General features: G+C 43.5%; 1 protein-coding gene across 1 annotated transcript in view; it reads left to right on the forward strand.

The window, feature by feature from the left end:
- LOC142575110 (neprilysin-1-like) overlaps nt 1–23644 on the forward strand; it is a 357362-nt gene that overhangs the window by 69239 nt on the left and 264479 nt on the right. Inside the window, exons 4-5 of the mRNA XM_075684106.1 lie at nt 1538–1668; nt 10264–10486. Of these exons, the coding sequence (XP_075540221.1) occupies nt 1538–1668; nt 10264–10486 (354 nt within the window). The remainder of the gene's footprint in view (nt 1–1537; nt 1669–10263; nt 10487–23644) is intronic.

Consider the following 23644-nt stretch of genomic DNA (forward strand, 5'->3'; position numbering starts at 1 on the left):
CCTAGAAAAAGTGCAGAGAACAGCTGCAAGTTTATTTACTCTAAATTTTCCTCGTATGACTCGCCCTCTGAATTAATGCATATCAACGGTATCCAGTGTCTTGAACAACGAAGAAAAAATTTACGTTTGCAATTTCTTTTCTTGCATTGGAATCAAGATATAGCTATTAACCCTTCTCCATATCTGTCGCTTTCAACGTCGAGGCATACACGCCACCATCATCCTAATTCCCTGACGCCGAATTCTGCGCGAACAGATTTATTCAAGTTTTCATTTTTTTTCCTCGCACTGTAACCGACTGGAATGATTCTTTATTGCCTTTTGCCACACTTTGATGTTTTTAACTTTGTTATTATTGTTTTGTTGCCATTTAACTCACCCTGCTTAGACCTGTACAAGGTTTGCAGAATTGAATAAAGAAATACAGAAAGATTCCCTTGCGCAAGATGAGGAAAGAAGCTAATGGAGTTAGGTGGAAAAAATCGGAATCTGCAGAGCAACGAGACTGGATGGCAAGAATGAACAAAATACCACGGCGGTTTCGTGGCTTCAGGCGGGAAGCAACTGGGAAGGCATTATCGATTTACCGAATGAAATATTACAGGAATAATAGAGTTCAGATATAATGGAAAGGACTAACTATAATTGCGCGAAGATAGCTGTTTATAAAGTGGGCGTCGAGGTTTCTCTTTGTCACAACTCATCTAAATGGTATAAATGGAAATGAAGCAAGGGATACGGGTTTCTGAGAAGGGAAGCTGCGCAGGCAAAAAAAAAAATTTTTGTCCTGGTCAAGGGATGGAACCTAGGACCAACGCATTTTCACGGCTCGATTCCGGGACTGGGACGAATTCTTCAACTGCGAAGCTTTCTTTCTGTAAAACCCGTATTCTTTGTGCCTTGGTGGTACATTCGGGTGGATGACAATGTTTCCTTTCATGCTCATTTGTTACAGCTTGCATTCCGCGAGTTGAAGCAATGAGACCTGTGGAATGTTCAAGAGCCTTCAGCACTCCCAAGGCGCTCGTTTATGAGCTTCGAGGTCATGCATCATGAGCATTGCGTCCGTGATATACGGATGTATGAAACGGTTGTATAGTAGCATTTGTGTTAAAGCAACGTGGTGAGATGAAGCGTGTAAGCTGTAGACAGAACGTTTCAACACGACCAGCATTCTTGGCATTGTCAGTCCAGTTCGTTTTCCGGCTATCTATACAGGGGTATATCTAGCTATCCAACCAAAATGCGGGCGCTGACCACGGAGATACTGCAGTCTCAAATGTGCGCCCCTTCTGTGGGTGTGTTCCATTGTGCATATGCCACTCTGTATAGACATGCGCGGACTTCACGGCGCCGCTGCCAGAAGGCACGGCATGTCCATAGGGAAGGGCGACAGAGGAGCCGGGCTGCAGTGCACGCCTCGTACATGGTGCGTTTCGGCTATTTATGACTCGAGTAGTCATCGTATTGGGTTCTGCTTGATATTTTTTAACATATGTGCGGCACTTTTTGAGACACATTGGACGTCCGTGAACAGGAACTCCTGGCGAGCATCGCGCGCGAAGCCTACCAGCGCGGCGGAGTGGCCGCACGTTGGGACGAGGAGGTCCTCGTGTGGAACGTCAGCACCCTGCGAGCACTCGACAAGTTTCTCGCCTCGGAGAACCGGTGTGTATATCCATGCTCTCATTGAATTGCTACTGCGCCTTGAAGACAAGGGAGAATTGACATCGCGAATACGTGTAGTAGATTACTTGACAACAACGTCCAAAGCCGCATTCGAAGACAGGGCATTCCTGATTGGCTGATCGACCGGCACTTGGCTTTGCTGTGAGCTACGCAGCTATTAGTTTTGCTCTGAGCAACATTTATGAAGTTGGGCCCGTCGTTCATTCATTCGTTCGTCACGCTCAGACACGGCACGAACTATAACGTTGAAATAAACACACTCCGAACTGGTATCCAAGCAACGCGGTTTCAATTAAGCTGAGTTGTCCTACACCAAAGCCTCTTGGCGGGAGTGAAGAGGTAACGCTCACATTTTAAATTCATACGATACATTACAAACTTTTGAGGATCAGGAAAATAGCAGTAGAGCGGCAAGTTGGGATAGTTGGTTGAAGTTCATCTGGTAATAAGGGGGTTACTGCGCTATGAACACACCGACAACAGAAGTGGACAGGACGCGCGCATACTCGCAACTGAAATTTATTGGGTGAAAGGTGACACACACACTAATCGCTAATGCATACACCATGAAAAGCTACGAAGTGAAATTAACGATCTTGAGTGGCGAGGCAGAAGGCTAAACCTTGAATTTCACGGAATTCAGGTATCCACTGATGAAGATCTGTTAAGCAAAGTGAATTCTGTGGCCGACGTGATCGGTGTGTCCAGGCTTGAAGATACAGACATGGATGCTATTCACAGATTGCCGTCCAAACTTGATAAAATTCCCGGAATTATCGTCAGATACGCAAGGCAAGCAGTGAGGGATCTGTGGTTTGAAAAAAGGCATAAACTGAAGGAGAGCAAATGTAGCGCTTCCATTCTAGAAAACGTGACAAACCATAACCGTCAATTGCTACAACAAACAAAACACTGGGCGAAGCAAAATGCGCACCAGTACTTCTGGCGCAGAAATTATAAAATTTTGGTGCGGAACGCCAATGGTGATTCAGTGATTGTAGTGCGCAGTGCACGTGATCTTCCTACATAGTTCTTCTTATTACGTCATAGCCATGTGTATGAAAGTTATTTTTGATGTTTTCCATGGCTAATCGCAGTTACTTTCTTCCTGATGAGGTAAGCACAGTTGTAGCAAGTTATAACAAAACTTCCCTCAAATGTCTTCACTTAAACACCCGTTCACTGTGTAACAAGGAAACTGAAGTTGACGCTTTTATCTCTAGCTTTTCTTTTTTGTTTGATGTCGTCATGTTGACGGAACCTTGCTGTAAAGACGGCCAAAATAACTACACATTCTCCTCTTATCAGTCGTTTTCGTTAAATCGATCCACGCGTCGTGGTGGTGGTATTATGTTGCTGATAAAGCCGGGTGTCAATTGTGAACTGCTTGATTCGTTTTGCGCTGTTTGCAATGACTTTGAAATACTCTTAGCATGTGTGAACAAACACGTATTTTCTGTTTGCTATCGGCCTCCTGATGGAAATGCTCCGAACTTCTTTCACTTTTATGAGCAATTCCTGGATCTCATTTCTAACAATGGTTACTGTGCGATTTCGGGCGGTGATTTTAATATCGATATGCTGGCAAATACTAATCTGCAAAAAGCAATGGAAACGCTTATTATCTCAAATGGGTGTGAGAATACAATTACATTACCCACAAGAGTAACAAAAGACTGTGAAACATTACTTGACCTTTTCATAACAAACATTGACAAAACGAACATCACGACGGCAGTTGTATCATCCGATCTTAGTGATCACCTCCCGATAATTCTAATGATACAGAAACACAATATGGAAGGCCGTAAAATCCGACAGCGCGTTGTTTGTCAATCCATTACGAAGGCTGGTCTAGACAGCTTTAGAAACGAATTACTGCAGTCTGATTTTGAATGGCTTCTGGAAATAGAAAATGCTGATGACGCATACAACAGGTTTATTAATGACAAAACGGAGATTTATAAGAAACATTTATCGCTAAAAACGTTTACCCTGGGTAGAAATATTCGTACATCCGCACTGCGCAGCAAAATTAACTACAAGAACTCGCTTTACCATAGTTTTGTTAAAACAAAAGATCCGAATCTTCTGAAGAAATATAGAACATATCGAAATAAGCTAAAGAAAGAGATTAGAACGAGCAGATCTCGGTACTTGTACTCTGAATTCGAGAGTTGTCTATACAGAAGTGATCAACTGTGGAAAAAACTAAATACCTTTATGAGGCCTAGAAAATCGACACCAGGTATTTGGAAATTGTCATTGGATGGCAGAGAAGTAAGCGGCAACGCACTTACCAATTCCTTTAATGATCACTTCCTTCAGTATTCTGATTGTGGAGTACTCAATGAGTTCATCGACTTCATGCCTGCTCACAACCAACGTTGCACTTTTCTCAGTCCAGTAACCGGATCGGAGGTGATGTCAGTTTTTCCTCTCTTAAATATAGTCCAAGCTGTTGCGCAGAACTTATGCAAATTCGTCCAATTAAATATGTTCTTGACATTATGTGCCCCTATATAACTTACATTTTTACCATCTTCTTGTCGAGCGCCTTATTTCCGAAAAGAATGCAAATTGCAAAAGTGACTGTACTGTTAAAAAAGGGTGATGCGAATGACATGGGTAATTATCGACCAATTTCTCTACTACCCATATTCTCTAAGGGATTGGAGAAAGTTATCCATATTCGAATGTCCAGTTTCCTTGATAAACACAATTTAATCTCACCTGCACAGTTAGGATTCAGCAAAAACAAATCTACGGAAATGGCATTACTTGAACAGAAAGAATTTATTTTATCACATTTTGAAAAACAAAAGTTAGTACTGGGTATTTATGTGGATTTCTCTAAAGCCTTTGACTGTATTCATTACTGTACGCTACTTAAAAAACTTGAAATATATGGAATCCGCGAACATTTCCTGCAACTAATTCAGTCATACCTTGGTCACCGGCAACAGTTTGTAAAAATTGAATCATATCAATCTGACTTAAAACTTATTATTAGAGGTGTTCCCGAAGGGAACTTTCTGGGTCCACTGCTCTTTCATATTTACATCAACGACCTTACAAATATCTGTACAAAATCAAAATTATATTTTATATGCGGATGACGCCAGTATTTTTATAACAGCTCCCGATTGTAATCAACTGGTAAGTGCAGCAAACTCCCCCCTTATAAACCTGAAAAAATGGTCAATAGCAAACCAGCTGAAAATCAATGCTAATAAAACAAAAGCTGTTATATTTAGGCCGAAATCGAAACAGTTCAACGCTCCAGCAAACGTAACGTATGGGAGCGAACCACAACAAATAACTGATCACATTAAAATCCTTGGCGTAACTTTTTCCGATAATATGCTTTGTGATAACCAAACCTTCTTCACACCTTCTTCTTCCCTTTTTCACAAACCCTGCATTCATTTCCTACGTGGGAATGCTCGTCAGATGACCGATTCTTAAACGGATGTTAATACAGCGTCCGGTCTGACCGACATACGCACAGCCGCAAGAGAAAGGGAATTCGTAAACCGCACTGCATGTGCAGGGAACGAACCCGTGGCTTACATGGCAAACAAAAGGGCCATGGCCAGCTATCTTTTCAATCTTTCTCAGGGCCTGTGCACACAAGCGGGCCAATTTTTTGAAGAAGCAGTTCGCTGCACGTGCAGTGTGCTTTACGAATTCCCTTTTCCCTGCGGCTGTGTTTGTGCCGGTCAGACAGGACGCGCGGGAGAGCAGCAAGGATGCAGACACTTCTAAAACCGTTCCTTCTCGTTACCCAGTGGCTGGTTTTTGTCTGTCCGTGGAATCCTGCCTTCCTTCAAGAGCCTTTCGAATCGGTGACACCACTGATCATCTACAAAGACCTCGAAATTGCCTCAGCAACCTGCGAATTTTCGATTTTGGTTTCGCCGCTTTCCAGCGTTGGGACTGCAGCGGTGCTCTGTTTCTACAAGTCCGACTGCATTGATACGGCCAAAAGCGACACCGCGTTTAAATTGCCTTCTCTCATGCACGTGGGCTACTGGGCGTGGGAGAGCAGAAAGGATTCAGACGCTTCTAGAACTATTCCTTCTCGTTACCCAGGTTAGTCAACCCTATTTACTTTATTCTAAGCGTACAAGTAACCGTTGCCTGCTGCTCATCTCATGCCGACATGTTCTGGCAATACTTGCTGTCAATTGCGTGAATGTAATTATCTTGCTTTTCATGTTGGAAAATGTTGAACTCAATCCCGGCCCTATGGAAAATTCCATGGGGAATCCTAAAAGCTAAATATTAGCGGCAATTAAATCGCCAGCCAGTACAGTGGAATTGCGCCGTGTAGAAGTAATGTCGACCCTTAACGAAATGAAAACTAGCCAAACGATCCTTGAGGGACGTGTTTCCGATATTACCGCGAGGCTAGCCACAGTTAAGGACAGAGTAGACATGCTTGAAGAGCTTCACGATTCTGCTGAATTTAGCTGCCTAATTATGGAAGCTGTTCAAAGCGAGGCTGCCAAGATCCACTCTCGTCTCGATGAGTATGAGTACAGGTGGTGCCGAGATACTTTAATTTTTTATGGATTTGAAGACGAATCAAACCAAGACTTGGCCCCAATCCGAACGAAAAGTACGATCATTTTCAGCAGATTCCCTTTCCTTGCAGCTGGATGAGGAAGCTATATCTCGAGCACATAGATTGGGACCTTTCGTTAGGAGCAAATGGCGACCAATAATTGTCAAATTTCTTTCTTCCAAGGCAAAAGACAAGATCTTATCGCAAAAATCAAAGCTAAAATACCCTGTTTTATTGCAAGAAGATTTTTGTGAGGGAACAAGACTATCTCGGAAAAAGATTTCAGAATTCGGAAAAGGCAAGGGATCGTTTTATAACTTGCGCTATAACAAACTCTATGTGAACAGGAAATGCTGTGTTTACTGTTCACAGACTGATCGTGTGTGTGAAATTGAGCCCGCTTTGTCAACCCTGGCAACTTTCAATGACGCAGCAGGCTTTTCAAGCTCGTCTGCTACTGGTCTTTAGGAAGCAGCGGCCGCGCTCGTGACCTCAGTTCGCGAAGCCCCTTGAACAAACGCGATGCCCGATCTTCTCTGATAGACACTTGTGGTGCAGATGTGGTCGTCATTACTGAAACATGGTTGTCAGCTAGAATTGATAATTCTCAACTGTTTGACTGTCAACGCCATTACAATGTTTATACTCAACATCAGTTCGGGTGTTCGGGAGGCGGGATCTGAAAGCTACTGCGGATCACTTATTTTCTCATGACGTTTTGATACCTTTTGAGCTAGAATTCATGTGCGCGTGTAAGAAAATAAACCACAAAGAGACCCATTTTTGTGAGTGTTACCGACCACCCCTATCAGCAAGCAGTTTTTGTGATGACCTCTATGACTGTTATTTCAAAATTGTTCTCAGGTTCCCAAACGCACCACATTTTCTTTTGGGCAATTTTAATTTCCCTGCCATATCATGGACGGAAGTCTACCCTGCTGTTATTTCCTCTTCTTGAGAATCACTAGCCTTCATAGACTTATGATCAACGTTCAACCTTTGTCAACTTGTAAAGAACCAACTCGCGTCACAGCATCCACTGCCAATTTACTGGACACTTCTAGCTGGACTAAGCAACCATTAAATTATCAACTTCACTATGCCGTCACGTCCACCTCGTCCATTGAAACATGATAAGATAATTCGGGCCTACAGAAATGGACATTATTCTGCAATTACCACTGAACTAGAGACATTTGCTGATGTATTCTTTCCCAGGTTTTGGGAATGCGCGCTATACGATAACTGGAGCCTTTTTAAGGACAAATTAAACGCCCTTACTGAAAAGTACATCCCACTTCGTCGAATAACGTGTACTAAACGTTCACCGTGGTTTAATATTTCATTGAAGCACTTGCTAAACAAGAAAAAAGCGTATGTTTCGTCGCTGCAGGTTAACAAATGCGACTGACCGATGGAATGCTTATGCTGTGGCATCTGAATACAAAAATGCTCCTTTCACTGCGAAACGCAACTTTTTTCAAGACACCCTGCCTCGATTGCTGATTACTAATCCGCGCAAATTCTGAACCATCCTTAATGTGAAATCAAAACAAGGCATCATAGTGAAATCTAACCGCGAAGCTCTGGTTCCACCGAACCAATCTTGTACAGCAATAAATAACACATTTTGCTTATGTTTCTCAACAAATACTGTGGTTACCCTTTCCGACATATTTTCTCTAGATTTCCCATTGATGGATGATATCATCATTAAATGGGAAGGAATTTTCAAACTCGTCGATAACTCTAAAATGTCATCCTCCTCAAGTGTTTACGATATAACAAGTTGTTGAAAAGCACGACTACTTACTCTTCTCTTATGCTGTCAGATATTTTGCCCACTCTTTGCGGACAGGTACGCTCCCTGATCACTGAAAGGCGGTTCCAGTGCACAAGTCTAGTGATGTTCACAGTCCTTCAAATTACAGACCAATATCATAAACATCAATTCCATGCAAATTACTTGAACATATTGTCTATTCTGCGCTCGTCAGTCACCTTGAATCCAATTCCTTTTTTATATATGATCAGCATGGTTCTCGAAGAAATCATTCTTGTGAAACACAGTTGATCGCTTTTACTAATGACCGTTCTGCAGCTTTGGATCGTTCCTCCGTCGTTGATTGCATATTAATTTATTTCGCTAAAGCATTTGATACCGTGTCTCATGCTCTTCTGCTTTTTAAGCTTAGTACACTAAACAACACGAGGCCGTATTAAAATGGATTGAATGTTTTCTGTTCGATCGAACTGAGTACGTGACAGCTAATGACCATAAGTCTGTTTTATCAGTGACATCGGGTGGTCCTCAAGGATCTGTACTAGGACCTCTCCTCTTCCTATTCTATATTAACGATCTTCCTGATCTCGCACACATCATCTATCAGGCTGTTCGCTAACGACTGTCTGATATGCAGAGAAATTTCTAACCCATCTGACACTAACATTCTTCAGAATTGCATTAATAGCATTTCTGCGTGATGTGACACTTGGCTCCTGAAACTTAATATATCCAAATGCAAGGCAATGAAAGTAACGCGAGTTCCTTTCAAAGTTAACCCGTATCCAAATGTTTTAATGGCTCTCCTTTATCCTTTCTCTGTGTATAAGTATCATGGCGTGCACATCAGCAGTGACCTTTCATGGAAAACGCGTATAAACACATGTCTAATGATGCTAATCGCATGCTTGGTTTGCTTCGCCGTAATCTTTCACTTGCTCCAGTTGCTTTAAAATTACATTTGCATAAGATGGTCGTTCGAACTAAGATGGAATATGCATCTTCAGTATGGGACCCTAACATAAAGTCATTGATTAGTACTCTAAAATTTGTTCAGAATCGCTCAGCTCTTTCTTATTTTGACTAACTACACGCGTGCATCTAGTGCCACACTTAAGAAAAGAGCTCTAGACCTTCCAGATCTTTCCATGCGGCGTCATTTTTCTTGGCTTTCCACTTTCCACAATATATATTACGCAAACGAATCGCTCAGTCTCTTCACTGCTACAAATTACGTATCATCCCGCATTGATCATCGATTCGAAGCAGGCATTCCAAGTTGCAGAACTAACCAGTATTTTTATTCTTTCCTTCCCAAGACCAGCTCAGACTGGAGCCACCTACCTGAAGCTTTCAAATTTGCGTTCCTTCATCACCTATGTTGAAAATTCCCATTATTTTTTGTTTTGTATCAATATTGACCACTCCTATCTGTAGCGCCTAAACGGCCCTGGCGGTAATTAAATAAACAAAATAATCCGTTTAAAAGGACATCTTAAGAATCAGTCATCTGACAAGCATTCCCACGTAGCAAAACATTGCATGGCTTGTGAAAAAGAGACAAAGAAGGTGTGCCTTCCCCTTATAAAAAGAACTAAAATTTTATACAGACGCAGGGATCGTCGTACACTAAAGCTGTTCGAGGCGTTTGCTATAAGGAAAGAAGCGCGTGCATGTGCTAGCGGTGTTTCGATTGTGCTTGCTGATTGTGAGGTTCAATTTCTGGACGCAAGATTGAGACGGCTTATCGGCACGATGACGTAATTTTGATCATTGTATATATATAATGCCATCTTTCACCCACTAGAATTCAGTTGTGTGTCTGCATGCGTCCTGTCCACTTGTACTTCTGTCCATAGTGCAGTAACCCCCTTATAACAAGACTAGAAAAATTGATAGCATGAAATGGTAATTACGTAATATAACCTGCAACTAACACTGCTCATGTGATGAAATTAACCGTGATGCGAAGGTAGCTGTGTCTGCAGCAAATGAGGTTTGGCGTCAGATTATAGGCACACATTGCTAAGGGATGACACTGCGGACAGCAAGCACCTTTGTCCAGATTTTCAGGAATACCGATGCGTAATTCTCAATACCACGTCATAACTGCTGTTGGTAGTAAATAAAGTAGTCTCTGTAACATGAGATTTCTCATGTTTCATGCTATTTGTTCATATAGTCCACGACATGCGGCTGCTTATGTGCATGATGACTGCAGGCGCATGCTGCTCAATTATCTGGGCTGGCGGGTGGTGGCGCTTCTGGGTCCTGCCACCACTGTGGATATGATGAACGCCAGGCATGCGTTCTACATGGTCAAGTTTGGTGCCGAGGACCAGCCGCAGCTGCTGGGCTATTGCTTCGAGCAGGCGACCCGAATGCTGCCCGTCGCCATGGGCCGTATGGCGTACCGGGCTGTTGGCGGCGCCGATTCCGCGCAGGTGAGCTACGTTTTCAAGAGAAGGAGAGAGCAACGCTGGTCCAAGCCAAACGTCTCGCTCCAACAGCAGATCGTGGCTACGTAGCAACACGCAGTATCCGGCAGGAATTATGAAGGCCTTCAAGCGCATTTCCGCACTCGCCGTTGGCATTGGAGGCCAAGTGGATTACTTCGTGGCCGCGCGCCTTATGCTAGGGATGCGAGCGAAAAGAAATTATATTACGGCGTTTTACGTGCGGCAACCGCGATGTGCTTACGAGGCACTCCATAGTCGGGGACTCCGGAAATTTGGACTACCTGGGGTTCGACGACGTGCACCTAAGTTATGTACACGGGTGTTCTCGCATTTCGCTCGAAATGCGGCCGCCGTGGTCGGGATTCGATCCCGCAGCCTCGTGCTTAGCAGCCCAGCACCATAGCCACTAAACAACCGCGGGAAGTAATGCGAGTGAAAGCGCGCGAGGATGAGCCGAGCATAGTGGCTCGATCCAACGCCACCTAGAGCAAGATGAGGCCGTAGCACTTCCGCCGTGATGTCACCATGGGGCAGTGAAAGCGATCCGGAGATATAGCGCCGTGCTGGAGGAAATACCTGGTCCTACCGCCTCAGTAACATTGCTTGAGGAAGAAGATTGACACGTCTACTCGTTTATCTGTCTCCGGTGAACGCTGTTCACGGCAAAACAAATGATAAATCTTATCGGTCAGCGCAGGACGCACCTGCACATATCAAAAATTCCTCGAATGTTATCTATGGTTATATTCGTTGTCTGTCCACGCCGAATATTATTCTATGCGCGATGCGAATTGTGTAGTAGTTTCTGGAATGCACGCGGGCACCAGCGATCATAGAGTAATATAGTAATTGTAAAGAGTGGACACTCCCGTAGGCGCCTGCGGCCGACTTTAGTGTTCCTGTATATGCTCTCGCAGGGAGCAGAGTTGCGCATAGGTCCGGTTTATGATCCAGCTCTGCAGTGGAGCCACTCCTCGCGCGCGCAGGAGGTAAATGCCGCGGGGCGTTCTATTTGCTTTTTTGTCTGCGGGTCGGGAGCTACATGCGGCAACTGTACGCTGACTACGCTGAGCAAGATGACACTTTTTAATTCAGGCCAAGCTAGGAAAGATTGGCGTAGTCGGAGAGGTGCCAACCTCCGAAATTTTTAGTTTGTGTGCGCGTATATACACGCACATATACAAACGACTGTACATATAAAGAATAGGACCCCCTCGATCCCTCGAAATAAAATCCTGACTACGCCCGTGGCTCGAACAGCTCAAAAGTTCGCGTGCAAACGCGCATTAATTTGTAAGAAAAAGCGGTGCAATGTTTTTCAGCTTTCGTATGAAGTCGATGAGGATAGCCTATTGTTGGTACGGTATATCTCATTTTCTTGTAGCGCAAGCTGAACAAGGACAACAGAAAGGCACATCTGACACACACAGCGCTAACTTTCAACAACAGATTTATTGCCCGTTCTCGTCGCTATATATATACGCCCTCGAAACACTATACAGCACGTGTAAAATTTTGGTAAAAATGAACAAAAAAGACATATATGGAAACTGGGAACCACACGTAAGCAGGTTTATCACTCAAATATTCACAGACATGTACACGTTTAACGCGAACAAAGATAATTGAGCTCTTTTGAGGATAATGAAACTGAAGGTTTACTGACGCATGCGACGCCGAATGTTGATATGTGTCTAGCGTGTATTATCAAGCGCGTTATCTCACACCTGCTTCTACTCATGATGACTGTTCCTATAAATCTACAAGCAAAGTTGCGCATAGAAGCAGAGTTGCGTGTGGAGTTGCGCAAGAAAGCTGACGGCTTTCTTGCCATCCATTGCCGGAGATACAAGTGCGAGCCTAGATTTAAAGAAACAGTCATCATGAGTAGAAGCAGGTGTGAGATGACGCGCTTGATAATAGAAGCTAGAGACGTATCAACATTCGGCGACGCATGCGTCAGTAAACCTTCCATGTCATTATCCTCAAAAGAGCTCAATTATCTTTGTTCGTGCTGAACGTGTACATGTCTGTGAATATGAGAGTGAAAAAACTGCTTATGGTGTGGTTCCCAGTTTATTTTTTTGTTCATTTTTACCGAAATTTTACGTGTGCTGTATGACGTTTCGAGGGTGTATACATAGCGACGAGAACGGGAAATCTGTTGTTGAAAGTTAGCGCTGTGTGTGTCAGATGTGCTTTTGTGTTGTCCTTGTTCAGCTTGGCTACAACAAAATAAGATATGCATATGAAGGTTTCTCGCCGAGCCGGAAGGCAAGAAATGCTTTAAAGGGTGTTTAAAGAAAATTTCACACACGTATGGTAGACATTTATGGTATGGTATGACAATTATGTGAGCACATTTTGGCTGCCGAAACGAGACGAATAATGAATGTCGCCAACAGAACTATCGTGCCTACAATTATGTCAGTGACCGTTGACCGCATTCTTCACGAAACGTCGTTCACAGGAGCTGCACGTTTTCGATGTATGCGGTGCAGACACGAAAATGTAAACGCATTTCAAATGTTCACATTCGCACATCTTATGGAAAGCTTATTTTTGCGATTCATACCTCAAACTTAACAGCTGCTTCGTAGCAGCAAATCTGCAAGTGGAAAAAAATTCTAGAAGCTCAAGATGCACGAGTTTCTAAATCAAATTTATTTCGTACAAGGGAATGGATGAATAATGGCTAGTGGCAGCAGGGGATGAGTGCTGGTTTTTGGAGCCTTGGGGGGCAGAATTCAAAGCCACTGGAAAGGCAGCAAATTATTCAGAGTAACAACAGGTTATATTTATTGGACTAATCACATAAGATGACAAACGGGCAAAGTAATAATTTACATTTTGTAGACTAATATTACAGCACATTTTTCTTTTATCTCTTCATACTACTCAAGTTAATTTACTATGACACAGCGCTTATTAAACGTACCGCTTGGAACCTGCACGGCAAGAATTAAGTTCATGACCAGATCTACCCTGTGACGTTCATTGTCCTCAAACAGTGCTCGCGAGGCGTAAACCTCGGCATGGCCTTCCTGAGCCAACACGTGGCAATAAGCGACCTGATGTGCGGGTCGATAACGCTATCCGAAGACTATGTGATAATGCCGGAAAGCTCTCTGAGACACCATGCCTTCAGTGGGCTTGAAGATCGAGTTAGCGTCCCGCCTAGCTCCAGTATCATCATTTCCGTCGGCACCAACACATCGGGAGACATAGAAGGCGTCGTCGGAAACTGCCCGTGAAATTTGTGTCGCAGGAGGGGTCGCTCGACGGCACGGAGAAAAACAAAAGCATTGCTGACAAAATTCATCCAAGTGCTCAAGCACATCAACAAGGGCACGACGATCTCATACATCGAGGAGATTTCTAATCGATAGATATGAAGACTGGCTACTGGGGAATATAAATCGACGAGAGCCGTCGCCAGAAGACCGCCTTAATCACGCTCGACGGTCTCTACTAGTTCAAGGTCATGCCACTCGTACTTTGCTCGGCACTGTTACGAACGGGCTGCAAGGGTACCGACCAACCAAATTTTCCCAGCCAGCCGCTGCTGCGGAGGGGGCGGATCTTCCCAGAAGCGACCTTGGAACCCTTCCCCACCTGCTTCGGTGACTCGCTTTGTAAGGACAACGATGTGCCGTGTCAACACCCCCTCGGCGCCGCTATGACTAAACGCGGTCGGCGAACCAAGTATCGTTAAGGGATTCGCCGTTGCCGCCACGGGATGCTTGCAGCGGGGGAATTCCTAGAAAGAGATATTTTGCAGCTGAGGTCTCACGGGCGTCAGAAGTCGTCGGTCAATGGACAGACGCGGCTGCCACTGACTTTCTTGGGTCAGTTCTTGGATCAAGAGGCGTCTGCTCGGGTCGAGATCCCTGTCTGCAAGAAACCAACTCACCTCGGTGTGTTCAGTGAAACCTGTGCGGAAGTGAGTGTGTAAACCCTCCCCCTCAAAAGCGGGTCGACGACAATTACTTTGTCGTCGATGCTACCATTGGTCGAAGGTGGAACGGCCGTTTTTCCCTCACCTAGGGATCTAGGGAGGAGAGAGTGTATTTAAGGAGCCGTTGGCGGCCCCTCAGTGTGCATTCGTCTTTCAGTCATGCTAGACTGATGAACTGTAACGTTCTCATGTAGACACTGTAAATAAATCCCTTATTCTTCGTTCTCGATGAGAACAAGTCTCTCCCTTCAACAACGTCCTCAGCGTGGATAAGTTCGATGACGGCATGGGCCAGCTACCATCTATTTCATGCCCGACCCCAAACATGACAGCACCTGGAAGTTTCCAGCGCGTCATGGACACGCTGTTAGCAAGGTCAAAGTGGCAGACGTGTCTCCTCTACATGGATGGCGTCGTTGTCTTCGCTGGGAACTTCATCGATCATTTTAACTGTAACAGAGGCCGTTAATTTAACTGTAATAGAGTCCATCAAGTCATCAGGACTGATTCTGGAGACGGAAAAGTGTCGCTTCGCTTACGATGAGCTTCTGTTTCTAGGCCACATCATCATCAAAACTGGAGTCCATCCTGATGCGCAGGCTCTGAAGACGAAAAAGTGTCGTTTCGCTTGCGATGAGCTTCTGTTTCTAGGCCACATCAGCAGCAAATCTCGAGTCCGTCCTGATGCGCACAAGACACCTGTCCTTGCTGACTTTCCACAGCACCCTGACGAGAAATGAGTGCGAAGACTCCTTGGTCTGTGTGCCCATCACAGGCGCTTCGCCAAAGATTTTCCGCGCATCGCCTAGCCATAACATATATCACAAAATGCGACGCCACGTTCAAGAGGTAAACGGCGCAAATCGAAGCATTTGAATAGCTCAAACGACGCTTGAAGTCACCGCCAGTGCTCGCCCACTTCAATGAAGACACCTACACTGAAATCCATACCGACACAAATAGCCTAGACCTCAGCGCTGTCCTAGTCCAATCAAAGATGTATTTGAAAGGGTCATTGCTTACGCTAGTCGGTCGCTGTCGAAAGCGAAAGACAATGATTTTACAATGGAAAAAAAAATCCTTTGCGATCATTTCACTGCCACGAAATTCCTCCCTTACCTATGCGGCAGGCCCTTCAAAGCGGTAAGACATCACCATGCCTTGTGTTGGCTAGCAAACTTAAAGGACCCTTCAGGACGTTTCGCAAGATGGAGTCTCAGACTCAAGGAATTTGACATCACCGTCGTGCACAATTCCGGACGCACTCTGATGCCGACTTCCTATTACGTGCCCCCATTAATCCGCTGTCGCAAGGCGACGAGGATGACGAGGCTTTCCTGCGAACAATAAGTGCGGAAGGCTTCGCTGCACAGCAACGGGCAGACTTGGCGCTGAAAAGCGTCGCGTATTGCTCGGAAGGTAACACCGCCGTTCTCCCTAGGGCCTTTAGGCGACGATTGTCTTCGTTTTCCCTGCAAAACAACATCCTCGTAAAGAACGAGTTCAAAGGAGGTTAACCGAGGGGGCCGATTTTTATTAGTGATATCATAAGAAGCCAACAAACACTGACGCCAAGGAAAACATAGGGGAAATTACTTGTGCTTAATAAATTAAATAAAGAAACGATAAATTGATGGAAATGAAAGTGGATAAAGAACAGCTTGCCGCCGGTGGGGAACGATCCCGCAACCTTCGCATTACGCGTCCGATACTCTACCAATTGGAGCTACCATGGCGTCCTTTCCCCATCGACTTTCTTTGGTATCTATGTTTCCTAGTAGAACCCCGGGAGTGTTAGCCAGCGCCACCACTCACAAACCTTGGTAGCGGATGTGGAACATCCTTTCTGCCACAGGCGTCACGAGAACGTGATCTTTTTGGGTGAAGGCTACCGGTCAATAAACCCACACATGCTACCTGAAGGCATCAATGTTGCTGGATTCGAGGCCCTCGTTATGTAATAAACGAGATCAAATTTCTCGTAAAAAAAGAATTTCTCACTAGTCCGCGCCAGCTACCTTCTTGTTGTGCCCTCATGACAGCGCCCTGAGGTTCAGCGCGCCCTACTTGACCATCCGACCACTTGGCACCTAGGATAGTCCCGTGCGTTATCGAGGATAGAAAAGTATTCTGCCGCTCCTGACCGCCAACGTTGCCCACTACGTAAGGAGAGGCCGAGACTGCCAGCTACGGAAGACAATTCAAACAACGCCAGCGAGACTTCTGCAGCCAATCCAGCCACCTTGCTGACCATTTCAGCTGATCGGAATCGACTTGGGGCCATTTCCGACGTCAACGTCCGGGAATAAGTGGATTGTCGTGGCCACCAACTACCTTAACCGCTACGCCGACACAAAAGACCTACCCAAAGGTACCGCGGCCGATGTGGCGAATTTATTCGTCGAGAACATCCTGTTACGACATGCTGCCACAGTAGTCTTCCTCACCTACAGAGCAGCTGCTTTTACGGCGGAGCTTACTCAAGCCATCCTGCAATACAGCCGGACAAATCAACCCAGGACGACCGCCTACCACCTGCAAGAAGAATGACCTTGCAGAGCACCTGAGTAAGACCCTCGCCGACATGTTGTCCATGAACGTTGAAGTCGAACACAAGACCTGGTATGCGGTCCTCCCCTACGTAACCTTCGTTTTAACATGCCAGTGCAAAAAACAAAGCAAGTCACGCCGTTTAATCTGGTTTACGGAAGGAACCCGACGACAACTCTCGACGCCATGCTGCCAGACATTACCGAACAAGAAAATCTCGATGTCGTCGCCTATCTGCAGCGAACCGGAGAAGCACGACAATTTGCCCGCCTGCACATCAAGAGCCAGCAAAGGACGGACAGCCGACAGTGCTATCTTCTACGACGCTGCGTGAAATACCAACCCGGCCACTGTGTTTAGGTTTGGACCCCGATAGGCAAACGAGGGCTTGAAAACTTTTGCGACGCTCTTTCGGACCCTACAAGATAATCTGACGTATTGGCGCACTGGACTATGAGGTCGTGAAAGACGGCAAAAACCAACTTGCCGTAGGTGGGGAACGATTCCACAACCTTCGCATTGCGGCAGAAGCGATGTTCCATAACCGGCGCCGAGGTCTGCGAGTGGTGGCGCTGGCTAACACTTCCAGGGTTCCTCTAGGAAACATAAATACCCAAGAAAGTCGATGGGAAAACGGCACCACGGTAGCTGGTAGACACGCAAAATGCGAAGGTTATGGGATCGTTCCCTACCTGCGGCAAGTTGTTTTGTCGTCCATTTTTATTTCCAATAATTTATCGTTTTTTATTTCATTTATTAAGCACAAGTAATTTCCCCCATCTTATCCTTGGTGTCAGGGTTTGTTGGCTTCTTATGATATGACTAACAAAAATAGGGCCCCTCTGTTAACCCCCCATTTCTTCTCGAGAAAGAGGAAATCATTTTGCCATAATTCGTGTTGCATTTAGGTAATAGAAAATTGTGATTATGGGCAAGCCTAATGTTTTTGGTATTTGTGAGCAACCGAGAGTCTATTAATTGAAACGCGAGCTAGTTGTTAAGTAATTTAGTTAGAGTGACAAGTAAATGAAATTTAAACAAGCCAGATATAGGAAGAATGAAGTTAACCGGAAGGAGCGGAGCAGCAATAAAGTAAAAAGAACTGTTCGTAATAATGCGAATGGCCTGGTTCTGAATGGGTTGTATGGACGAAAGGTGACAGTTATATTATTGTCCGCGCGAAGTAATGCCATATGTAAAGCGAAAATGTATGAAGGCAAAGTATAAAGACAATAAGGCGTGAACAGAAAAGAATGGACGAGATTTATTGAGAGGTATTATACCGAAAGCAGTTTTTTGCCTAACATAAGTGATACGATTATTAAACTTCAAGTTAAGGTCTAATTTTATGCGAAGAAAAGTTACACAATTGGTTTCTAGGATTAAATGATGGCCTATGGATACTTGCGGTGGATAAGGGAGAACTTTTTGCGAAGATTTAAAAATCATGAACTGAGGTTTAAGCGGGTTCAGAGAGGTTCTTTAAAGAACACCGTTGAATAACTTTGGTCACTTCGTTGTTCATTTTAGAGATTAGCGTTGTTAACGAGTTGTGGGGCTTGGAACTGGTGGCATCTTCAGCGTATAGGACAACGTTAGGAAGATTATTGCTATCAGGTAAATCATAAGTGCAGATGCAAAACAATAAAGGCCATAGTATTGAGCCCTGCGGTAGCCCTTGATTAATGACCTTAACATTTGAGTAAACGCGCCTATGCAGACTGATTGTTCGCGATCAAGTATTTTAAAAAAGGTAAAGGTGGACCATTTAAACGCAATTATTCTAGTTCAGTAAATAAAATATTATGATTAACGGTGTCAAAGGCTTTAGTAAAATCAAGTAATACAGAACAGACGAAGTCGCCGTTGTCGATGGAAGACTTCAAGAAATTGATTAATGACAGTAAAGCTAAGTTGGTTGAACTACGTGCAAGAAAACCAAATTACCAAGGATTTAGTAACTTAAATTTGCCTAGGTACTTGTTAATACGTTTCAGAAATAATTTTTCAGTTATTTAGGTAATTGAGCACAGAATAGAGATAGGGCGATAGTTTAGGACCTCTGTAATATCACCTTTTTATATGCACCGGGATTCAATTGGCTTTCTCATGTGAGCTCGGAAAGGTGTCACATTTAAAAATGAGGTGAATTGTACTGCTTATTACTTCCTCGATAAATTAAGGAGCGAACTTTAAGTGATATGCAGAAATATTATCCAGACCGACGCTAGCGTATCCTAAATTTAGGATTGTAGGACACACTTCATCGGGGGTGACAGGAAAGAGAAAAATCAATGGTTACAACGTGTAAGAGGATAGGATTAAGCTACAGGCCTGTTATTGTGTATCTTGTAGAACTAATTCCTAAACGAGTTAGCAAGCCCGGATGCGTTAATGTAGATTTTTTGTTTATAATATATTTCATCAAGTCTACTAACCTGCGGTATATTCAAGAAGTCATGGAAAAGTTTACATTTTTACTTGGGTTAATTTTTGTTTTATAAGATTCTTTTGCATAATAAGGTGGCTTAGATTTTTTAAGAAGGTTATTCAACAGATTACTGTATTTTTCATCCCTAGCTTTTAGACACATTAAATGGCTGTTTTTAGTATTTTATATAGATTAGCTTTCTTTCGCATGCTAGTTAACAAACCTTTTGTTAACCAGGCATTATGAAGAAATTTAAATATTTTTTTCCATTTGGCAGTTTTAGTGTTTGCATACACAGCTTTAAGAAACAAGGAGCAGAAATTCTCTAGTGCTCTTTCATAATCACGCAAGTTCCCAATGGAAGTCCAGTCAGTATCATTAAATGTGTTCATAAATTGTCCCGTTTTAACCTAGAAGTAAAATGCCACGTGTAATAGAGAGGTAATATTGCGGCGAAAATTACAAGTACGGGAAGATGACCAATGATAAGTACATCAATGACACCTGCGCGGGGCGTTGGTGTGATATTGCTTAAAGCGTGGTCAAGAAGAGTACCATTTTCATTTTGTGAAAATCGCGGTGGCGATGAAATTAGGGACTCAAGCCCGAAACCAAGAAAGTAATCACTATATACGATTATGCTGTTGTTATATGTCTCCAATAAATTAATATTGATATCGCCAAGCACTACAACTTCCTTCTTTTCGGCAGAAATTAAATCGAGTACTGCAGCGAAATTGAGTAGAAAATCCGGGATTGATGAAGATGGGGAATTGTAAATTCATGCAGTGATCAAATTTAAGATCGCAGGAAGGGGAAACATTAGGTTCAATCCGCACGGATTCACAGTTCAAAACATTTAAAGACAAGTGAAACCGATATAGAGGATATATATATAGCCGAGCCTCCGTAGCGACCACAATCACGCTGGCAATATTCTGAATTGTGCGAACGGAAAGCATACAGGTTGCCATCACAATAGCCTAACCACGTTTCAGTAATACACAGAAATGAAAAAGAATGACAGAGCGATTCAGAGAAGGCAGCAATGCTGTGATGGATTTTGCATAAACTACGCGCGTTGATGTGCAGTAACGAACAGGCAGAATTATAGAGAAACGATTTTGTTTCCTCAGGTGAAAGTAGTGCCATGGTGATATAAAATAAATATTATAAAACAGGAAAGATAAACTGCAGAAATCAGCGTCAAGTGAATACACGAAGGTCAGATTCCGCATTTATGCAAAAGACCCTGCTGTCATCAGTCTTACGGGCCTTAATATGACAATTCTCAGTCCAGAGGGACCGCCATTTCGTTTCCTTTTTTTAAAGCAAGTCCTTTACAGCTTCTCATTGGTCATAGTTTGGTGCTCGTTGACAAAAACAAGACTATCATTACTTCGAGACAGGCCGATTTGAGCCCACGCCAGTGAAGCAATGTGCATATGGAAGTCGGGCGTGCTAACCACGGAGCTATCGCGGAACGAAATTATTGCACAGTTTTCCACTTCACACACATTTTGAGGGCAGTAGAATCTGTGACTATATTTTGCATGCCAGAAGTGGCAATATTTAAGCGGGCGAGGATTTCATTATGTTCATCGCATATAGAAAGTGTTCTTAACAAGATAGTAGTGAGCTGGTATGCAAGTCTTCGTTGTCACGCTCTGAAAAATTCTGTGGTGGCACAAGAGAAGCGTATACGACGATTATGATGAGCCTCAAGCTTTGCACATACCGACAACAGAGGATGCGCCGAGAATAAGGTTGTTGGTGTAAAACAACGTTGAAAGGTCAGGTCAGGTCAGTTTATTTCCTTAAAGGCCCCTTTATCAAGGGTGTTACATAAGGGGTGGGGTACATCTTGTGACAAAAATTCAACATGATAACAAACGAAACATTTGAAAAGTGGTAGATACTTTGTATAAACACGTGCATACTCGTGTCAAATTGTCAATTAGAATAAAAAAGCAACATTTAATTTGGCCGAAGAGAAGAAACAGTGGCAATGGACAATTCACTTCTGTAATCAGTGGAACATTTGAAAAAAGGTAGATACATTGCATACACCCAAAACGTACGGTAGATGATGAATTTTTTAAAAAGGTAATTAATTTGACAAAGTAGAAGCAACCTCAGCAATGAACACATGGTGATTATTTGTATATACAGCATGGTGGGGAAGGGCGTTCCAATCAGTTGCTGTTCGCGAAAAAAAAAGAAGCAGAGAAGGTAGTTGTGTGTGAGCGTGGTTTTAAAACTTGGAGCGGATGACGAGCGCGTTGCGATATTATTGCGGGTGGAATGACGCATGGCACACGATTAAGTGAACTGTAGAAAAACTTATGAAAAAGACCAACGCTGGCTATCTTACGGCGGTGCGAGAGAGACTCTATCTCAGATTTCTCTTTTAAAGATGATATGCTTACGTTATATGAGTAGGATGAATGAACGTATCTTACCGCACGATTTTGGAAGCGCTCAAGTGCGTTAACGAGATATTTTTGATATGGGTTCCAGATTGGTGACGCATATTCGACTTTAGGCCTGATAAGTGATTTGTACGCCACAAGTCTGACATCTTGAGGCGCATGACGCAAGTGGCGCCTCATAAAGCCGAGTGTTTTGTTCGCCGATGATACTATGGTGTTGATATGCGTGCCCCAGTTAAGATCACAGGAAATTAAGACGCCTAGTTACTAGAATTATTTTACTGTTTCAATCCGATTGTTGGCTATTGTGTAAGAAGGCAAGAAGGGTGTACGGCTACGAGTAAATGACATATGTTTACATTTTTTGGGATTAAGAGTCATTAGCCAATGGGCACACCAAGACTGTACATGGTTGAGATTTTGTTGCAAATAGTCTCCATCAGTGTCATTGTTAATGGTATGATAAAGCACGCAGTCATCAGCGAACATCCGAATTTTGCAAGTTACATGAAGGGGTAAGTCATTGATGTATATTAAAAAAAGGAGTGGTCCAAGAACGGACCCCTGAGGGACACCTGATGATACGGGGGGGTTGACGGAGGACTGGTCGTGGATAGTAACGAATTGCTCGCGGTTAGTGAGGAACGTTTCTAGCCATTTTAATACATCGATGTCTAAATTCAAGAAAGAAAGTTTATGTAGTAAGTGACGGTGAGGGACTTTGTCAAAAACTTTTTCATACTCGAGGAAGATAGCATCAGTTTGTTTATTACAGTCAAGATTCGCATGAAGGTCGTGAAGGAAAAGAGCTAGTTGGGTCTCGCAAGAAAAGCCCGTACGAAATCCATGCTGAGCAGGATGAAAAAAATTGTTGGCGTCTAAATGGTCCATGATGAGTGAGTAAATGACGTGCTCCATTATCTTACATGGAAGACTTGTTAAGGAGATGGGGCGATAATTTAGTGGGTTATTCCTGTTGCCTCTCTTGTAGATAGGAATGTCCTTTCCTACTTTACACTCATAAGGGATGAAACCTGCTGAAAGTGACAGAAAATAAGAGACACAAAAATGCAGCTGAGATATGCTTAGTATTTTTTAACAGTGTCGAGTTAATACCATCGACGCCGGTGGATGATGATAGTTTGAGGTTGTCAATTACTTTGGAGATACCATCTACGGAGAACGTGATGGCCGGCATTACAGATTCATTCATTTTCATTTATTGATACTGTGAATCCCATCAGGGATTGTAACAGGAAGGGCTGTATGTGATACATAGGAACATGGTATAAGGTGTTACTTACTAAACCTTATACAATAAAAAACTTGGGCATATAACAATTTGATTACGTGATTATACAAGAGAATAAATAGAACGGAGAGGTTATGACAACGATAATTGCAGTTAGAGAAACCAGTTACAGGGTCACCGTTACACCGTTAAAGTTAAAGTTAAAGTTACACCGTTAAAATAACAAGGCAACAAGAAACTACGTAAATAATGTGAAGAATTATTGCTGCAATGCGTATAGTTGATCCGCAATCAGGGTACCAAACGTATCTAAGGATGAGCTGTCAGTGATACTTGTGTTAAGATTATTCCATTCTCGTGTCGCCCTTGGAAAAAATGAGTATTTGAAAATATCAGTGCGGAATGAAAATTCGCTTAATGTGTGTGTGTGTTTATGACGAGTTAATCTATTCGAGGACGTTGATATGTATTTCATAATAGGCAGTTTAAGTTGATTGTGTATTAACTGATACATGATTTT

This window comes from Dermacentor variabilis, chromosome 3 (assembly GCF_050947875.1).
Source record: "Dermacentor variabilis isolate Ectoservices chromosome 3, ASM5094787v1, whole genome shotgun sequence".
NCBI classification, from domain to species: domain Eukaryota; kingdom Metazoa; phylum Arthropoda; class Arachnida; order Ixodida; family Ixodidae; genus Dermacentor; species Dermacentor variabilis.